This window comes from Dromaius novaehollandiae, chromosome 9 (assembly GCF_036370855.1).
Source record: "Dromaius novaehollandiae isolate bDroNov1 chromosome 9, bDroNov1.hap1, whole genome shotgun sequence".
Taxonomy (NCBI): domain Eukaryota; kingdom Metazoa; phylum Chordata; class Aves; order Casuariiformes; family Dromaiidae; genus Dromaius; species Dromaius novaehollandiae.
In genome coordinates this window covers 22,467,325-22,486,546 of record NC_088106.1, presented here as the reverse complement: position 1 = coordinate 22,486,546, position 19,222 = coordinate 22,467,325, and the positions used below count along the sequence as shown (strand labels likewise).

At 45.3% G+C, this 19,222-nt stretch overlaps 1 protein-coding gene across 2 annotated transcripts in view; it reads right to left on the bottom strand.

Annotated features, from left to right (window-relative positions):
• Window positions 1–18,966, bottom strand: part of EPHA4 (EPH receptor A4) — a 107,127-nt gene extending 88,161 nt beyond the window's left edge. Inside the window, exons 1-3 of one of the 2 annotated variants that reach the window (XM_064516930.1) lie at window positions 18,792–18,966; window positions 18,371–18,438; window positions 13,366–14,029 (exon numbers count right to left, since the gene is read on the bottom strand). In XM_064516930.1, coding sequence (XP_064373000.1) covers window positions 13,366–14,029; window positions 18,371–18,438; window positions 18,792–18,882 — 823 coding nt within the window. In that variant the 5' untranslated portion in view covers window positions 18,883–18,966. The remainder of the gene's footprint in view (window positions 1–13,365; window positions 14,030–18,370; window positions 18,439–18,791) is intronic. The other variant, XM_064516931.1, reaches the window with a different exon arrangement.
• Window positions 18,967–19,222: the final 256 nt, after the last annotated feature.

Sequence of the window (19,222 nt, the reverse complement as noted above, 5' to 3'; positions counted from 1 at the left end):
TCTGTTAGGGGAAAGAAGTCAGGAGAGAGCCAGATCAAGTCTCTAGCTCTCACTCCCAAGGGACACACCTCAGCTGTAAGATGGCGATCCCACAGCAATGGTGCGAGTGCATTTACTGCAGTAGAGAAGGCTGGAAAGGATCCCAGCGAGTCCATTCCCTTGCCCCAAAGGAGGATAACCTGTACTTACACAATTCTACTTGATGTCTACCTAACTTGCTCTGAAAAACCCTCCAATGATAGCAATTCTCCCATGTTCCTGGACAATCTATACTGGCACTACAGATCTCTGACCATGAATTTTTTCCTCAAGTCTAGCCTATTTTGCAATTTAAACCCACTCTTTCTTGTCCTGTTCCCAGCACACACACACACAACAGGTTTCCAGCTTCCAAACTTTTATACACCTCTAGAAAAGAAGAAACATTTGAATATATCTTCATTTCTGAGTAAATCCAAACTTCCAGCTCCTTAGCACTTACTGTCCAATTCACTCTAACACAGCCCCCTTGTACAGGTTGAGACCAAAGCATCCCTTCTGCCTATGCATCCAGGAGTCAAGGTCTGGACTAGTTAAAAGGCACTGCCTAGTATTTCAATTATTTCCTTCTGGAATATGGCCAAAATATACTAGTTGATGTGAAAGGAAAGTCAGAATCTAGTATTTTCCAAATAACCTTTTTGAGGAACAAAATGGAAAGTGCTCCTTTAGAGAAATTGTGTTTCCTCTTATGCATGTACTTCTTTGTTATTGAAGGTCTACTTGCAAGATTCATGACTGCTGAGCTTAGGGCATTAAAAAATTTCTTTTGAGAAATCACATATTGACTGACTGTAGATAGATATAGGAATTACAAACTAACATATAAAGAAAAGGCAGGTCAAATCTGCACTGAAAAATCTTGGCAACGTCTTTCTCACTATCTCTATAGAGCATCAGTAATGCATACAGGTCCAAAACTAATTTTATACCAGATTTCTGGTCCTTTAAAAGGTTACTTACTGAAAAGAAATATCTGGAAAAGGAGAGGGGATGTTTTCCAGCAAACAGTTATGAGCTCTGATTCCCTGAGTGTTTCTTTTGCATGAGTCATTCATATCCACACCGCTGTGGCTGACAACTTCCCCATCCAGAATCAATTAGGGCACTAGCAGCAGCCAGGTCCGAGTCTACAGATAGTGAAAAACTCCTGGGAAACATTACAAGCCTTTTTCTGGTACCTGCCACTACTTTCTGCTAAATTTAGGGAAGGCTTTTTGAAGCAAGGCTCTTATGTTTTTTTTCATAAAACAAGAACTGCTAGATAAATTGCCAGAGCATCGCATTTTCATCTCCCCTCTAGATGCTTTTTTAGAGGGCAAATTCTGTCCTCTGCTATGCTTGGACAGGGCCTACTGAGTCCATCCAAGCGATACAGGTACAGAATCTGACCTAATCGCATCTTCAAGCCCACGTAAGGTTCGTGCGCTCTAAGCTCTGAGACAGAAAGCTGACCCTTTTTTGCCCTACCCACAAGTTGCTGTGACACAATGATTATGACATATTGCAAATTTCTGAAGAGCTTCCTTCCAAACATCCATCTTTCCTGTTATTTAGGTGGGCTGAAGGGCAGTTTACCATCACTTGTGACAGAAGCACAGAGATAACCAAATACTAATTACTCAGCATTTGTTAAAACGAAGTCCTCACCTTTAATAATTGCATAGTCACATTTCTTTTTACAGGGTCAACCAGAACTCAGGAAGGGAGACTTGCTGATTGGCACAAATATGTTTGTATTTCAAAGGGCAAACTACAAAGTCAAATAAAAGGCAGTGTTTGCACAAGAGTTAACTTAGCCATTCCGAACGCTCAAGGAGAGCTGAGCAATCCCACAGAAAAAATGTCTGTCCTTTGCTCCACTGCAGTGCATTTTTAACTCAAACTTCAGTGCAGGCGTACTGAGAGGTCAAATTACTGTGATCTCTACAGAAGGCTAGCTAAATGTATGACAACAAAAAAAGGCAGTTAATATTGGCCTTTAAAGAAGATCCTGGGCTGAGCTCCTTCTCCCCAATATATACGCAATAAGCATGCAGTCTCCAAAAACTCAGCGCAAGTTAGGGCCGCAGGACTGCTCTAACTGCATGAAAGAACAAACCAATCTCCAACAGAACACAAAAGAGAGGAAGGGAGTTCCTTCCTCCCAATTGCATACCCAATTACAGCTCATCTGGAGCCAAAAGGACTGACTCTACATAGTCAGTGTTCAAGTGCAGCCTAACAGAATGGAAATGTAATACTCCATAAGGCCACATACTGCTCTTGGGACACAATTCCTGTTAAAACGAGGGCAGCTCCCTGCAGTTCTTGCACTGGAGTGCTGGATCAGACTGCCAATCTATCTACTTCAGCCTCCATCAGGAGCTAGCACTGAGGACTTTTCACAGTGGACATCTACCCCTTTCCTGGCACCAGTAAGCCTCAACATTTCTTTCCCTTCTAGTGTCAACCCAAGCTCTACTGCAAGTGATTGTAGATGACACATGCAATTTTGTTCTCATTTTTCTCATTAAAGTGCTTTATCTATCCTAAAGCTATAAATGGGTGTTTTCATAGAGCCAATAACCCTTTGAGCTCACTTTCCCAAACTACTGGAGGTTACTGGGTACATTAATTCTGGGTATGTTAAAACTGACAAGCACTTGAGTGCTTGTCTTTGACGAGCTACCAGAGGCTTTAAGGTGAATCAGCTACATGGATAAAGGATCTGCACACAGGCAGATTCAGTGACAGAGAATGGAAATATTCTGGCAGGTGCTTAATGATGCACCTTAACTTACACACGTTGACTTCACATCTTCAGCTGATTTCTTTCAACTTTGCTATGTGGCCCCTTACATTGACAGGCCTCTGAACCTCAAAAGGTCTTACAAAACAAGGTACTCTATCAGCTGCATCTGTATGGTACACATATTTACATAGCACTCACTCATGTCCTTTATCAACAAGTATCGGACCCAATATTCAAACCTGATGCATGTTTTCGGAAGTAGTAATATATTCTGAACTTGGGTCAGCATGACAGAATTGTGTCTCGGATCAGCATAGGAGAGATTTCTGATATGCCATGGGAATGTCTTCAGTAACGAACTGCAAAGGAGTTCTTTTGCATTAAGTGTAACTATTGCTAGTCTGAGATTAAATATTACCTGGAAAGTACTCTCATTAACTGCAGAGGCCTTGATTAATGAGCAGGTGGATTGCATATAGGGACCTGGTCCCAATTTCAACTGTCTTATTAGCTCTACCCTGGACACTTATGAACTCCACAAAAATAAATGAGGAAATCCAAGGACTAATTATGAGTGGACAAAAATGTGTCAACCTAATAACTATGTTACAGTACTTCAGGGATTAAGGGGAAGTTGGCAGATGTGCAAAATGCAAACACTGAAGCCACTAAAAAGAAACAGCAACAGAATTTAGCTGCTTTATTTTCTAGTATCTCCAGTGTGCAAAACCACAAGAAGGCTCCCAGGAAAGAGTCTCTGTATTTCAGAATGACTAGGGTGCAATTTGGATTATTGCAATTATTTGTTTGTTGATTTAACATTATGTCAGAAAGAAGCAAAGCTCTGCTAGCACTGATGTGTCTGCTTCCTAGAACACTACCAGGACTTGCTGGCAAAGCAACACCAACCACTCCCAGAGGCAAACCAGCAGAGATCTGTCCTCCCCTAAGCAAGCAAAGGCCTTTCTAGATCCAAGGGGGAGAGAAGCAGCTCCTTTTCATCAAAAGGAGCACTGGCACTGTGAAACCCCAAAGGAAGAAGCAAGCAGGAGCAGAACTTACCGGGACAGGCTTAAGAGCCATGCCAACCACCCCTTCTAAAACTATTTCTAGCAGGGCCTCTAGCCACGGTGAGCCTGGGGGACCACATGTGACAGTGCCCTGCCCACTCTGTACAGAGCTAGTGACTTGCACTTCTCTTCCAAGGAAAGAGTCTTTAGTTTTCCCAACCATTCCTGAGGAGGGGTGGAGGGGCTCACCTCTCCTGCCAGGTGGGACACCAAGGGCAGAGGCATTAAGTGACTGCCCAAAGGTCTTGGGGGGATGCCCATGTCAGAACGTAGGAGTTTGGCCACCAGAAAACCAGAGGCAAGGGCAGAGCAGCCAACTCGTAAACCACTGGAGGACACTACCGCAGTTTTTAAAGCACATGGACTAGAGCTGCAGAATGTGCACTAGGGAAACCAGAATTCTCTCCTTCAGTCTGTGAGCAAGCACGTTTGTATCTAGGCATCCACAGCCTTACCCTGCTATAGTTATCCAGCAACCACTGCCCCCAAGCATTTCTGTGAAGCAGTAGGGATTACCCCACACACCTGCTTTTTAATTCGTGTTCACTTGTCTGTTGAAAAAGCCAAAAGAAATCTACACACACCAGCTAAGTACTGCAAAACGGCACTCTCCAACATCTGAGGAGGAGTTCAGGCAACTCATGCCCTCCTATTGATCTCCTGCTTCTCCCTACACTTTCCTTCTAATCCCCTCCATAATTACATGAGCTGCCTAATCTTTTCCAAGCTGTCGGTTTCCCCATATCCATTTTCAAATGGCCATCCTTGAAGGAGTCTGGGCACTGGATCAAGCTGTCTTGGCTTGATGCGACCTGTACCGCTGTGGATAGCGCCCCTGAAACATACTGGTGCAGCCATTCAGAGCCTCCTAGTGATGCCCAAACCCACCGCTCTGAAGGGAGAGCAGGAGAGAAGGTATTGATCCAGTTCTTTTAACATGCTAATTTGGCCTAGCGGCAGCCTCAGTCATTGCCAGGCTGGACGCTTCAAAACGAAATTGTTTTCCAAGTGGGGATGTCTTTTTCAACCACGGAAAACACTCAGAACTGAAGACAAATGAATTCAAGCACCAAGTTCACAGAAGCATCCGTCAACAGTATTCTTCATCTCCCCAGACAGATGTTTTACCTTGGGAAAGACAGACTTGTTAATTAATGCTATTACAATGTGGCCTGGTGAAAAGCCTCTGGGATTTAAAATTAAAACAAAAAATAAAAGAAAATCCACACCCTTTAATTGCACACTTTAATACAATCAGTGTTAGTTTCAAAGAAATACATCGGTAGCCTCTTCAAGTGTCCCACTGATTTCTCCACCCACCCATGCCACCTCTCAGAATAAAAATATCTAGCAAAAAAATAAAAACTGCAATTCATTAACAGTATCAACACTGGAGAACGTTTTGGCCTTTCTTAAAGTGTTGATAATGGGAGAAATGAAGCTGATTGTTCAGTCCATTCACACTGATGAGAAAGTGCAGCAAAGGGTAGACAAAAAACTGTGTGACAGGGGCATTATTAAAATATTTAGGAAAGCAGCAGCATTATTGACTGATGCCTTTGTTACCAACACACACAGTCTTCGATCACTGGCTAAATACAATGCAAGGAATGGATACAATGACAGGATTTAACGAACGGCCTTTGCAAGTACTGAAATATGTTACATACACAAGACTTGCAGACAGAACAGAAATCAATGGAGTGTTTTGCAGTGTTCGTGGCTTGCGTTATGCTTCCAGCAAAACAGGAAACAGAGCCACGAAAATCAGCAGTGCTCTTCAAGTTAATGGGCATGACAAGTTCTAGTTCTGATCCACAGCCTACGATCACATTCTCAAAGCTGAGTCTTAAACCTTGAATTTCACCTCAGGTCCTTCACTGCTTCCAAGGCTGGCTTTACCCCTTAGAAACACCTCTGTAACAAGAGCTCGGTTCAAACGAGGAAAGAGTCCTAGTCTTCAAGTAAAGCCCATTCCTCCAGAACAGACAGCAGAGAAACTGCCCGGCGGGAGCTGCACCTCTCCACGCTCACCTGCCCTGTGCCGCAGGAGCGCGCGGGGCCGCACGATCCGCTCGCGCCGGGGCCGCAGGGACAGAGCCGCGGGAGGCCCCGGAGAGCGCAGTCGAAGGGCAGGCGGCAGGGGCCCACCGCCAACGCGGCGTTTGGCTTCGGAGCCGGCAGCTTCGCTGGGGCAAACTGTTACTCACAGAAACAAGGCACGAAGAGATAACACTATAAAATATGAACAAAATGGAACTTGTTTCCTTGCCACTAAATTGTTAGCTTTATGGGACTTCATGCTGAACGGTATGAAAAAAAAATCCAATTTGCTTTGAAGCGCATTAGTCTAACATCCTAATTATTGTTTACATTGCCATTTGCCTTCTATTAAGAATTGAATAATTACCCTGCACTTCATAGTTTAAAAATACAAGCAAACAGGATTATCTGGGTAATTAAGACACTGTACTGCAGCTTTGTACTGCGGCTGTACAAAGTACTCACACATACAAGGGAAAGGATAACCATCAATTGCCTTAGTTCGAATGGCATTTTAAGGTGTTCCAGCATTCAAGATTTGAAGAAGATTTGAAGATTAGAGAGCGGCAACTGATTCCTCTCAACAAGTGAGAAGGGGGCAAAAGCCATCCTGCAGCTAGGACACTCGGAGTCAGGCAAGCTTCCCCCTGGCCTCATCTCAGCCCCACCGATCCCACGTGCCCCGAGAAGGGTCCCTGACCCCCCTCCTCCTGCTGGGGCACCAGAGCATCACTCCTCCTCCTCCTCCTCCTCCTCCTCCTGTCGCTCTTTGGCGTTCTCACCTTCGCCTAGCCCGCTGGAGGCACAGTCTCACTGGGGCACGTGCCGGTCTGTACCAGGCCCCCAGTAAAAAAGGGAAGCGTATTCCTGACTATACCTCTTTCACTAAAGCGATCTGTAGAATTGTAAATCCCTCTATATAAGAAAGAAAGAAAGAAAGAAAGAAAAAGAAAGAAACACACCCCCACACACTATATTTTCCTCTTGGCATCCATGAGGACTTGAGCTAAAGCAAATACCAACTGTACAGTATGGCCTGGAGTTTTTTTTAAACCTTAATAGCTCATCCATATTACACTTTAAACAGCATAATCTCCCCTTCTGAGTGACTACTAGGACAAAACTAAAGTTTTTGCACGTTCCTTTGTTGTTGTAAAAGAGCTTTTCCTCCATTTAATTATGCCACCAGATTTCACACTGCGCAGTTTACTACCCCTGTGAAATTACCTTCAAGTTAAACACTAATTGGACATCCAGAAAAAGAAAACCCCCCACAACCTAATTTTTCCCTTTTGTATTTTTATAGAATGCAGTCCCAACATGATCAGGGTCCCAATTTTATACCACTGATTTATAAAGACGCAGAATGAAAACCAGTACTTTAAAGAAATACAGTACATTCGTGCAGCATGTGTTCTAACTTATATCAATAAACCTTTCAACAAATCCGTTCTGAACAAGCCTGTGTTTTGGGAGCATTTAATGAGCCTCAGCTTTATTTCAAGCCAAAGGCAATTTTAAGTGAAGTTGAAATAAAGAACCGTTAAAAAGAAAAGAAAAGAAAGCCACTAAAACCAAAAATAAAATAAAATATGGGTTCTTGTGTAATCATGAGGCTTAAGAAAGCAGAACTTCTCACCAAGTATTTTCTTTTGATAAATAAAAGACAGCAATTTCATTTGCACATGTTTACCAAACACTACTAGACACTTTTTCCCCTTTGCACGGATGAACGGTGGGCCAACCTCTTTCCAGCGGCCAGCTAAAGGCACCGACTGACACCAGGGCTGAGCCGACCCTTTGGGGAAGGCAACACGGAAAATGTAATGCTTTTTGTGAGAGTTTGTGCTTCTTTGGCAGGGGGAGCACATCCTCAAGTTAGTCATTCTCCCTTTGCAAGGGGAAGGCGCAGAAGGGCTTTCCGGTTACCCGTAAGCACCCAGAGGAGCTCCCACCCCGGAGCCGGCACCTCGCGAGGCACGGGAAGCAGCGCTGCCCGCGCCGCCAGCGATTGCTTTACAGGCCAGCCTAGGGCTTGGGAGAGCCTTTCCCACACGCCGTCTTGAAGTGAGCAAGCGGGCCGCGGTGACGACTGGTCCTAGTCGAGGGGAGACCTGAGGTACAAAAAGCACACTGTGCAAATATTACCCTCGCTATCTCTTAAACAAAGGGCTTAAATCAAAACAGAATTTATTTGCATGAAATCCAAATCTTTGAGCTCTGCATAAACAGAAGGAGATTTTGGCTGGAGTTTCCAAAGGAAGCTCTTATCTCCTTTGTGAAATGGGAAATGGGTGTGCTGCTTTGCATGAGGCTGTATACAAAAGATGTAAATGAGGAATTCGCCGCATGCAAAAGGCAAAGTGGTCCGACAGCTGCCAATCCCCGTTCACAGGGAGAGCTTCCTTCGGCTCTGCTCCGGCAGGAGGAGAAAGGAGGGAACCAACATGTTTGCTTCCCAGGGAGGTGAAGCAGGCTCTGAATATTCATGAAGTGTCCTCTGAGTCATGGGAGTGGTAATGGTCCCCGATTCACAGAGCCATGCGACCTCACCTGCTCCTCGGGACCCAGCCGAGGGCAGGCAGATAAGACTTCTCTCACAAGTTGGGGGGGGGGGGGGGGGGTGCTTTTTTAATGCGGCCTCCAAAGACTAAAAGGTACTGCTGAGCTTTTCTTTAATCTTTCCTTCTCACCAGGGCAATAAAGACCAAAGTCAGTGGGGCATGTTATTAGACAGATAAATAACCCTTACACAGCCAAAATCAAATACCGAAGTCATCACACACAAAATGAGTTACCTAGAAAAACAGAAAGGAAACAAAACCATACACAATGGGACGAGGCCCATATACCCCACAAAAGAGTACCCAGAAGTGCTGCGAGATCCCTAACGTAACAGAGGCTCATCTTGCTTTTGAGGAACAGGCTTTGCCGAGCTGCCTCCTGACCAGCGGCGTGCAGAACAAGGGCCAGACGCTGGCCTCCTGGATATCAGCAGGAATTCCTGTTAGCAATTCAGGAGGAAGCAGCACAAGCCCTTGGCCAAGGAGCACTCCGAGGGGCGACTCCTCCATAGCAATCGCAGCTTCGCCTCTGCGGGGGGCAGGGAGGACGCAGGCCGTACAGAGGCTGCACGACGCTTAAATGGAGACTGTGCAATGCACCAGTGGTGCAGAGTCACCGAGGGAGCAGCCCCTGGAAGACGTATCAAGAACAGAATATAACCAAATCGCTTCTTTAACAAAGATAAGAACTGAATGAATTTGGTTCAGACAGGCTGTGTTACAGTATAGCTCCCATGCCCCTCCTGGTAGCTTCTGTCTTCTCCGTTCCTTCTAAAAAGCATAACACGTCGAGTCTCTGCGTTTTCTTCCCCCTCCCCACTGCCAAAAATAAGCAACCTGGGAGAAAAAAAATCTTTTAGTGAAATTCAGATCTGCACAGTCTTAGTCACCCTTCTGATTATCTTTTTGTGCAGCCAGACTGTTCATCAGTGTTATTCCAACTAAAAAAAAGTCTAAGACTAAAAGGGAAGTATGCACAAGTTACTACTCACACCCCCGCCCCCGGAAAACCCACCATCCAAAAAATCTTATCACAGGAAAAATAATTAAACTGTACTCTTCTGATACAAACTGAACTGCTGCTCTCAATGATCAGTCACTCTTCAAAGCCTCTGAGATAAAAGGAATTTTAGCAAATTATTACTTCTTAGGAAAGCTCTTATCAAAGTTAGTAGGAAAATTCTAAAAATGGCAGTGATATGAAACCAGAACTGAGCCATATTTTAAGTGACACTGGATTTGCTGCCAATTGGCCAATTCACAACTTACAAAAGCAAGTGTAGATGAAGACAAAGCTGTTGGCTCTCATAACCTTTACAATATCACAGTAAAAGTCTCGACTGTCTCACATATTTATACTAAATGGCAGGTCTAAAATTGAGATTCGTAATTTCACAGCATCAAAATCATCACAGATGGCTACAGTCTATTGCTTCTTTAATCTGTCTTTTCTCCCTTCCTGCTTGTTTTTTCTCTCTCATTTGAGCAAAAAGAGATATGCATTTTATCATAAGGAAGTCATAACTAAAGCCAAACCACATCATATTAATGTGTAACAGAATTTAAATGATAATGATACATACAAGCAAAGTTAAAAGTTACTTTACGACTTGCTTTGCCCTAAAGCACTGATTACCTTAGCCTTGAAGTGTGTCACCAGTTAGGATAATCCTATGTTCCTTTAACAATATTCCTCATGTTCTCTCCTAAATACACTGCCATTAACACAAGAAGTTCAGGGAAGGAAGAAAAGCCAACCAGCCAACCGAAAACCCAAAACACAACAGCAAGTTTTTACTTTTAGTGGTGCATTCATAGCCGTAAATTCAACTAAGAAGAGAATCACTGCTCACCTAATATTTCTAATGATTGGGACCAAGACTGCAGAACTACTCCTGTGACACACCTGTGAAGCTTCCCAAGCAGATTTGGATTAAATATTTAGCTCCTTTCCCTTCCTGCCTTGGCTTTTTGTATACATACGAGTGTTCATTAGGACAGTTACTATCAATAAAGCCAGCTGGAAAGAACTAACAGTCAAAGGAAGAAGTTTTTGTGATCATTTTCCACCCCCTCCCCACCACATACACACTTAAAAAAAAAATCCTGCTGAAGGTCAGAGAGTCATTAACTCCCATTATAAGAACCACTTTAGAGGAAGAGTGGCTTCCCATTAGGTTTCCCCCTACACACACCAGAAATTGAGCAAAAGTAGCTCAAAGAAAAACTTATTATGTAAAATCAGAAGCTGGAATGAACTTGGAACCACTTTTAGGGCCACGGAGCCAGCAGGCTGGCTGTGCCAGCGTCACCCTGCCAGAGGCAAGTCCCACGCGAGGGAAGGCTCCCGACGGTCTCCCAGCAAGTGCAAACCCTCTGCTCCACAGGCCTAAGCAGTTTTTTGTGTACCAAGCTTTTGTCCAACATTTAAGATCTTAATCAATCTTAACTCTGACCCTAGGATCAGCAAGGAAGATGGATGAGGAAACGGACAACCTCTGACCTCTCTTTGTGTTCGTCCTGCCACAACTGACCTATCGAGAAACAACTGAGATGGAACCTGCTCACCAGCCCCAGCCCTGGCCCAGCACCCTTCCACAGCCTTCTGCAAACTCCAAGTCTCCTTTCCTCGTCCTCTGCTCCAAATCCACAGGAATCTGCCCCACTTCACCCTCCCCAAACCTGCCAGAGCAGAACATTTGCTGAACTATGAAGTTAAGTGGGACAAGAAAATGGGATGTCTCATTCAGCGGTGTCAAAGGCCAGCCTGTTTTAACAGTCTTCCTGGAAACCAGAGAGCAAACTGCAAAGTTCTGGTAAACTTCATGAATTAGAGGAGCTTCCTGGTAAATTCTTCTGGCTGGAGAATGGCAAACGTTAGAAAAAGGAAACCACAAATAACCACTGATGAAATGGGTTTAGCACTTTCAAATTACTTGCTGGCTCAAATCCTCTAAGGAGAGCTGGCACAAGTAAAAGCTACTCTGGAGAACACAAGAGACAAATGTTTCCCCTTTCTATATATGGTCTCATTTGATTTTCCTTTAACTTGGGAAACAGTAATTGGGTTTCCTGAGCCCAGGCTTCCTTGGGTGCAGCTAAGGGCTTGTAGGTAATGTAACCAGACACTTTCATTCCCAAGGTGTTCTGCAAAGGTGTCCACTGTCATTGCTACTGCCCACCAGAAAAACCTTGAGCGATTTCCCTGGAACAACACAGGATTTGTTGTGCATTTAGTTCTCCCATCCAGGCCATGGGCAACAAAAAGTGTTAGATCTGTGTTAATCAATGTGACCCAGCATTGGCCCAATAGCCCTTTAAGAGAAGCAGAATAATTTCCATGCAATAAACCAAGATGCCTTTTTTTAACTCCTCTCACGAGCCAGGCTGTAAACTGTCAAGAAGCTCCACCTAGAAGTTGTTGGGCTATCTGAAAATAAACAGCTCCTCAGCCACCAATGGCCCTCCCAAACAGCACCCATCCAGTACCACATCCACAGGTTTCTGCTGAATGACATACAGATTTTCAAGTTTCGCTCACGGGATTCCAAAAGACAGAGTAATTACTCTAAATAGGATGCCCTGTCATTGTGCTGTTCATTTTTCAATTCTCACTACAGCCTATTGTAATTTTGTTGCTGATAAGATGCACTCAGGCTTTTTCCATCTAGCAAAAACACTAAAAATGAAGGCTGAGGTTTGTGCTTAGAGCCTCTTCTCTGTCAAAGCTTAATTCCAATGCATAATAATGAACTTCATATTGACTGTAAATTATCATTAAAAAGAAACTGAGCAGGACATTCAAAAAGACGCTGTTTTCTTAGGGGTCTAGCACAAAAGCAGTTGGTTATTTGCTTTACTATCATGTTCTCAGCCTCAAGATGAGAAAACGAGCTAGTGAAAAATACACCAACATAGTAAAGCAAACTCATCTGGATCAGAATCACTTTTTCCAAAAATATGGGTCCAAAACCACTGAAGAGTCAAGCACATTCGATTCAGCATCCTACAAGATGAATCCCACCAAACTAAACTGTGCAAGAAGCCATTCAAGTTTAGCCTTAGTTAATGCTTAAATAAGCAAGAGTTTAGAAGCTGTGGCTCAAGATATTTTTAGTCTCTCTTCTCTCCTTTCCTAATCTTTTACTACATCTTTTTCCAGAAAGGGGAGGTGAAGAGAACATAGGGGTTTTTTTTTTCTTTTTAAAAAGATAATCTGTCTTTTATATAAACTTTAATCCCTAGTTCTGCAGCACACAGGATTGGGTGGGTGGGGGAGGAAAAGACTTTTAGCATTTCTAAGAGTATCCTAGCACCTCTATTATTAAGCTGACAATAGAGATCCTCTGAGAAATGAAAATATTTAACAAAGGCAGCAGTGTCAAATATCAAAGGGTTATTTAGTGCTAAAAATTTGTAACAAGTAAAACACCAAAGATTTCCCCTTTCCAAAGGGGAAAAGTAAACCAGCTAAAACTCCACTTCCTTTTCCAACCTGTTCTTACCCCAGTACACAGCCCAAAAAGGAGACTTAGCTAGAATTTTCTGTGCTTAACAGATCTGGCTTCAGATAAAACTTTAAAAGATTTTTATCTCTTTAAATGTTGGTAGCCCAACTGCATTGTTTTGCAGTCAGCCATTCACATTTTGGTGGCTATAATGAGCCAATTGAAATGAAGACGCCTGCTGGAAAATGTGTTTTGCCTTCTACCTATTACGGTAGTATCATTTATTTCAGATTATATAAATCTTGGTCTTGCAAACCGGAGCTCTTGGACTTCTTCGTTAAATCCCGCTGTCCCGCTACATCCCACAGGGGCTGCTAATTACTGGCTTTACTCCACTTACTCTGATCTCTAATTCAATTATGCATTCAACTAAACCCAGATGAAAAGCACAATATGGCTGGTCCTACCTTGGCATTCACCATTACGTTCTTCATAGCCGGCATTGCACAGACAGTTGCCAATGGGCACCAGCCATTCGCCATCTGCCCCACAGTACATTTTTGGCACGTCCTTCTCTTCCGAGTTGTTGACACAGGAGCCACGAACCTCCACCAGAGAGGATGTATCAGCCCCAGTAATGGTGTCTGGAAACTGTGCCAGGTTACGAACTGTCAACGGGCACTTCTTATAGAAGACACGAACAGACACCAAAGCAATGCAGGCGCCAACGTCCTGAAAAGCCAAGTAAAATCCTTTCTTGCTGAGTGGCCCCACATCCCGTATTTCTGTGTTCAGCTTCATGATCCGGTCACCAATGTCCACCTGGGTGAAGCTCTCATCAGCAGCAATGGTGTCGATCTTGGCAAACTGGCTCTCTCGAATAAAACGCTCCTTATCGTTGTTTGATTCATAGTAATAAAGGTTGAATGTCTCTTTGCAAGTTCCCATGACACCTGGCAGGCTGTTGCAGTCTCTTAGTGTGAACTTAATTTCAATATATACCCTCTGAGCCCCCTCACGGGGAATCCAATCAGTTCGTAACCAATTATTTTGGCTGGGCTCCATCACATTGCAAACTTGATAGGTGCGGATCGGAGTATTTTTCTCATCCATAATGCTTACTTCCTCCCACTGTGAAAAGGGAAAGGGGAAGAAAAATACATCAGTATTAACAGGAACATCAGAGCTTCACAGCAGATTTAATCTGCCCTTCCACAGCTAACATTCAGTTTGCATTTTCTCCCCTCCACTACTACAGAAAAATAAGTAGAAGAACAGATCAGGCCATAGCCAAAATTCCAGCAATTTGGACCTTAAAAGAAGGTCTGTTCAGGAGAAGAGTTCCCATGCAGGTAAAACACCTCTGGAAGAAAACATGCATTTTAGAGGCCCGCTGAACTAATACTCCATCAACTTACTGCATTTATTTGCATTACAATTCAGGCTAAAGGACTCTACCTAGACTAGGGCTGCACTGTGGCACTTCAGACTCATAGGACAGCTCTGATACTATAATCTGCAGCAGGCAAGACAGGTAATGCATGAATCCAGCTTCATACCTGTTGACATAAAACAGCAAGGCCCATGACCTAGTCACACAAGAAGTGCAGAGCAGAGACAGAACAGCAGCTAGACTTCCTGCATCTCTACCAAACGTTTTTGACCATCATGCCACCACTTGTTAATTCTCTAAGCTTCCAACTATTTTCCTGGGCTAGCAATAGCCTAAAAAGAGCCAGGGAACAGTCTTCACTTTGGAGCTGAACAGAAACAGCTGTTTAATAAGAACTGGGTCCTTGACGTCAGTGGCCCTTAGAGGTGGAAGGACAGGTAAGGAGAAACGCCACCCATCTATCAGTAATACTGCCAAGAACTCTCCTATTTGGAGTTTCTTATTGGGAAGGGTGGGAAGAAAAGGAATATTATATATGTCATCTTAGAGGAATTCTCAAGAAACAGGCAGTTAAATTTATATTCTAAATAAGCCCCAAGAGGTTAGAAGGTAGCAGCATGCTTTAAGACTCTTACATCGCTCAGTTTCAGGCATCTTCTAAAGCAAAGGAAAACTACAAAACTTACAAGCAACAGAATTACGAGGCAACAAAAATTCACACAATTCAAGGAAGGTACGGAAAGAGACCCAATCCTAAATGAGCGGTTCAGCAGTGTGATAAATTTATAGAAGGAAGGAAAAGTTATGCAGCAGCTTTGAAAAAAAGTGTTAACAAGAGATTATCATAATCATGTAAGACAGAAAGATTTACCATAGTGCTTTCCTGGACCCGGGTGGGGAGGGGGCAGCATGGGGGTTATTAGGAAAAGATCTCTTCTCAGCAAACAAACAAACAAACAAAAAAAAAAACCTCAGTACTGCTGAATAAGAAATCTTCTGGGGTGGGGTAATGTATACTAGATAACAGCTACATACCATCTGGGATTGCAGCCTATACAATGAAGCATACAAAAGTTATCCTTGGAAAGTAATTGCAACTTTAAAGAGACTTCCTAGAAGCACTTTTCACTATCAGAGCCACTGAAGCTGTGGCTCTGATACACAGAAGCGCTTTTGACATGAAGGAGCTTCACGTATAACATCCTGCATTCTTTCCACAAGGATTGCTCTTATGCAAGTGATCTTTAAGTAAAGAGATTCCAGTTTAGCTCAATCTGTTTATAGAACGATAGTAGTTAGCACCATGAGTCACTAGGAGCAGAAAGAATAATATTTTAGTTACTACCTAGAGATAACTGCAAATTAAGAAGGGGTGAGAGGAAGGAGGAAAAAGAAAATACTCAGCACATCCCTCCTTTTCACAGAAAATGAAAGTCTTAGAAAAAGTCATCTACCAATGTAGAGTGTAATTTGGTGTTAGCAACACAGTTAAATTTACAGCTGCCACAAAGCTAGTTTAGTGTTAAATGTCATCTTTTTGATCCATCACTTTCCATTCTGCTTATCTTCAGACTGCCTGCGCTACCTATATTGTGTGGCGTAAGAGAAAGGAAGAAGCAGAGGGAAACAATACTTGTCGATGGGATTTCCTTTACTATGTTTACACAATGGAGAACGGAGGATGCTGCTGTGAGATCCAATCAAGAGACCACTGAAGCCAACAGACAAGCTACAACTAAATTCAGCAAGTTTTGGAGCAGGTTCTTAACGTACTCCTGCGAAGCATGTAAATATGTAGATCTGGGTTTCTTATTGCATAAACCCACACACACAAAACAAACCTAAGTGAGTCTCACTGCCAGAGCTGAAAATAACTACACCTCCAAATTTCCAGTCACTGCAAATTATCCGTAGCTCTAAGTACGTGGTCAAAGCTGTAACTTTTTGCTTTCAAGCTGAAATTAACTTTTTTAATTCAACTCTTCCCACGGCTTAATGATGCCGAGTAAAGCATTCTGGGCACAAAACCTGCTTTTCAACTGTGAAATGCAAGAGTAAATCATTAATTACATTTATAATGCAATTCATTAATTCCTCCAGGGCTACTATATATTTGATTACTGCTAAATGACTATGTTTATCTCCAGCACTTCTTATTCACACAACCCTCGCAACTCAAGAACTGTCTGGTATAGATCTATAGAGTTATCTTTTGTAATACAAACTAAGGTGCATATAGTTAAAATGAAAAACATACTGGCACTGAAGGACAGAGCCTTCATAGGAAGGGCAAAAAGTAAAAATTCTTCTCTGCTGCTTGAAATAAATCTGCAGCATATGAAGTTAAAATAAATGCTTTCCAAGCAGTCTATCTCAGAGACAGACCATGTACTCTTAAATTTTTCACTACTGGCTTAAAAATAGAACACACGTATGTAGGTTTAGTGAAACTAGTCACGTCCACAATAGGAGTATGCCTTTCCTTCTCAAACTTGCAAGGAGCTTCCAGAGAAGAAATAAGGCAAAGGGGAATCCAACAAGTATTAATAGCATACACCTCTCCTCTGGTCATCAGCTCTACTACTGACCTATTAAACCTGTATTTTAGGTCATATTTTAATACATAGTGGAGGTATCCCATGGAGAAACATATGGGAGAGCCTGTTTGAATTACTGACCTTTCCAGGGTAGAGGATTAACAAGGAAGCCTGACTTTCACTGAGATAGAGCTGTACCTTTCCACACCGTCAAAGGACGAGGGCAATTGCCTGCAATCGGCAGTGAATGCACACTGTCTGCACTGCCAGAGGCCTGCCAATCACTTCCCCACTCTTTTTTTCTTTTAAGAATAAAAAAAAAGGGGGGGGGGGGGAGGGGGAAGAAGTTTCAGGGACAGCACAGTGCTCAGGCACAGCACAAGCCAGGACTGTAGTCAAGTTCAGGCAGAACAACAACGGGGGAGCAAAACAATCCCCCATTCTCCCGTGTTATGGTTATGCAGAGCTTATGCATAATGCATCGCCAGCCAGCGCATTCCTTCCACTCGCTGCTGTTTCCCTAGCTCTGCATCTTCTGATTACCAGGGGGGCATTCACAGGTTTCCTGGAGAATCCAGCACTCTATTGCACACAGATCCTGATCGTTCAGCCACTTTTAATCTTTCAATCAATTTGATTTAGTTACTTTTACTTAAACATGCTAAGCTGCTTTATTATTTTAATATTAAAAGGATTTGAGAGATTTTTAAGTTTAGTGCGCATTGCTGGCATTTTTTCTTAGACTGTTCATTTTATACAAAGAAAAAGCTTTTCTAACTGTTTATTAAAAATCTCAAAGAGCCTGATCCGACGAAGTATTGCCTCTGCCAGTTCTCAGCATCCTCCCGAGTTTCGCAGAGGTGCTCGGTGCCGTGCAGGATGGGACACGGACAAGGCAGCAGCAAGCCGCCTATCTAACATAAAGCTCAACTAGCAGAGATGCCTTGCCTGCAGCTGACTAAGCAGAGTTGCTCTGAGCCCCAACCGAGGACGTGCGAGTCCCTTAACATCACAGCCAAGCAGCGAGTCCAGGCAGCCTTCTCTCGCAATCTTCCCTTACAAGAGAGGACGCAAAAAGAAATTGCAACGATTCGCCGTCGAGCGCTGGGTGTCGTTCAGAGACCGAAGCATTTGACTTACATCCCGATTAAGAGCTGTCCCTTCGCACCAGGCGGGTCTAGCTCGTACACTCATCCCTGCTCCTTCACCCAGGAACAGGCGAGCCACCGTCCTGAACATCGCCCTGTCCAGGCGGTCCCGGGATACAGTAATTACAGTCACAAATGCCAGCCCGGTCGCCAGATCGTGTTTCTTGCCGGTATTTCAGCTTTGAACAGGCACTTAAGCCCGTGCCTCAACCACCCTCCTACTTGCGAGACCTCTTTTCTGCCCCGCTGGCTCCCAGCTCTTCCCCGGCAGAGCCGTGCCAGGGCGGTCCGCGCACAGGGGGCTCCACGCCGTGAGCCGGGGGGAACCCGACCTCGGCACCGCCGGCAGCTACCCGCCCCCCTCTCCCCCCGGTCGGACCGCGCTGAGACTTACCCCTCCTTCCAGCGGGCTCGCGATCCAGCCCAGCTCGCCCTGCACCGAGCGGGAGTCCAGCAAGGTAACTGCGGAGAGGCAGAGACAGGAGCGCTGAGCGCCGCTCACCTGCCCGCGCCCGCCCGGCACCGCCGCCCGCCCCGGGGCTCCGCGGGCACCCCGCACTCGGCGCCCGGGGGAGACAGCGCAGGAGCGCTCTTACTTTCAAACATACGTGTGTGTATGTGTGTGCGTGCTCACGGGGACAGATACGGGGTGTCCCGCGAGCGCTGCCATTCTCCAGCGAACCCCCCGCGGCACCTGCGCCGCGCCCGCCCCCCCCGCGGCACCGGCCGGGCCGAGCGGATCCCCGCGCCGAGGCGCCCGGCAGCCGCCGCGGAGGCGCCAAACTTCGGCGCCGGCGCCCCGCGCGGCCGCTCACCTTCGTTGGCGGGATACACCCGGGAGCCGGTGACGGCCCCGCAGACCCCGAAGAGGAGCGGGACGAGGGCGCAGTACGAGACCCCGGCCATGCCGCCGCTGCCGCTCCGGCCGCCTCTATCCCAGTGGAATAACTGCCTACATGGGGAGTGCGGCGGGACGTAGACATTGCCAAGGGGGCGGGGCGCCGCCTGCCCGTCAGCGCCGCCCGCCAATCAGCGCCGCCGGCGCCGCCCCCAAGCCCCGCCCCGGGCCGCCGGGCTGGGACGCCGCGGGAAGGCGGGGAGCGCGGCCGCGGCTCTGCCCCGCGCCCGGCACCGCCAGCGCCGAGCACTGGGCGGGGCGGGGAGGGGCGGGGCCACGGGACGCTCCGCCGGAGCGTCCCGTGGCCCCGCCCCTCCCCGCCCCGCCCCTCCCGCTTTGCCCCGCGCG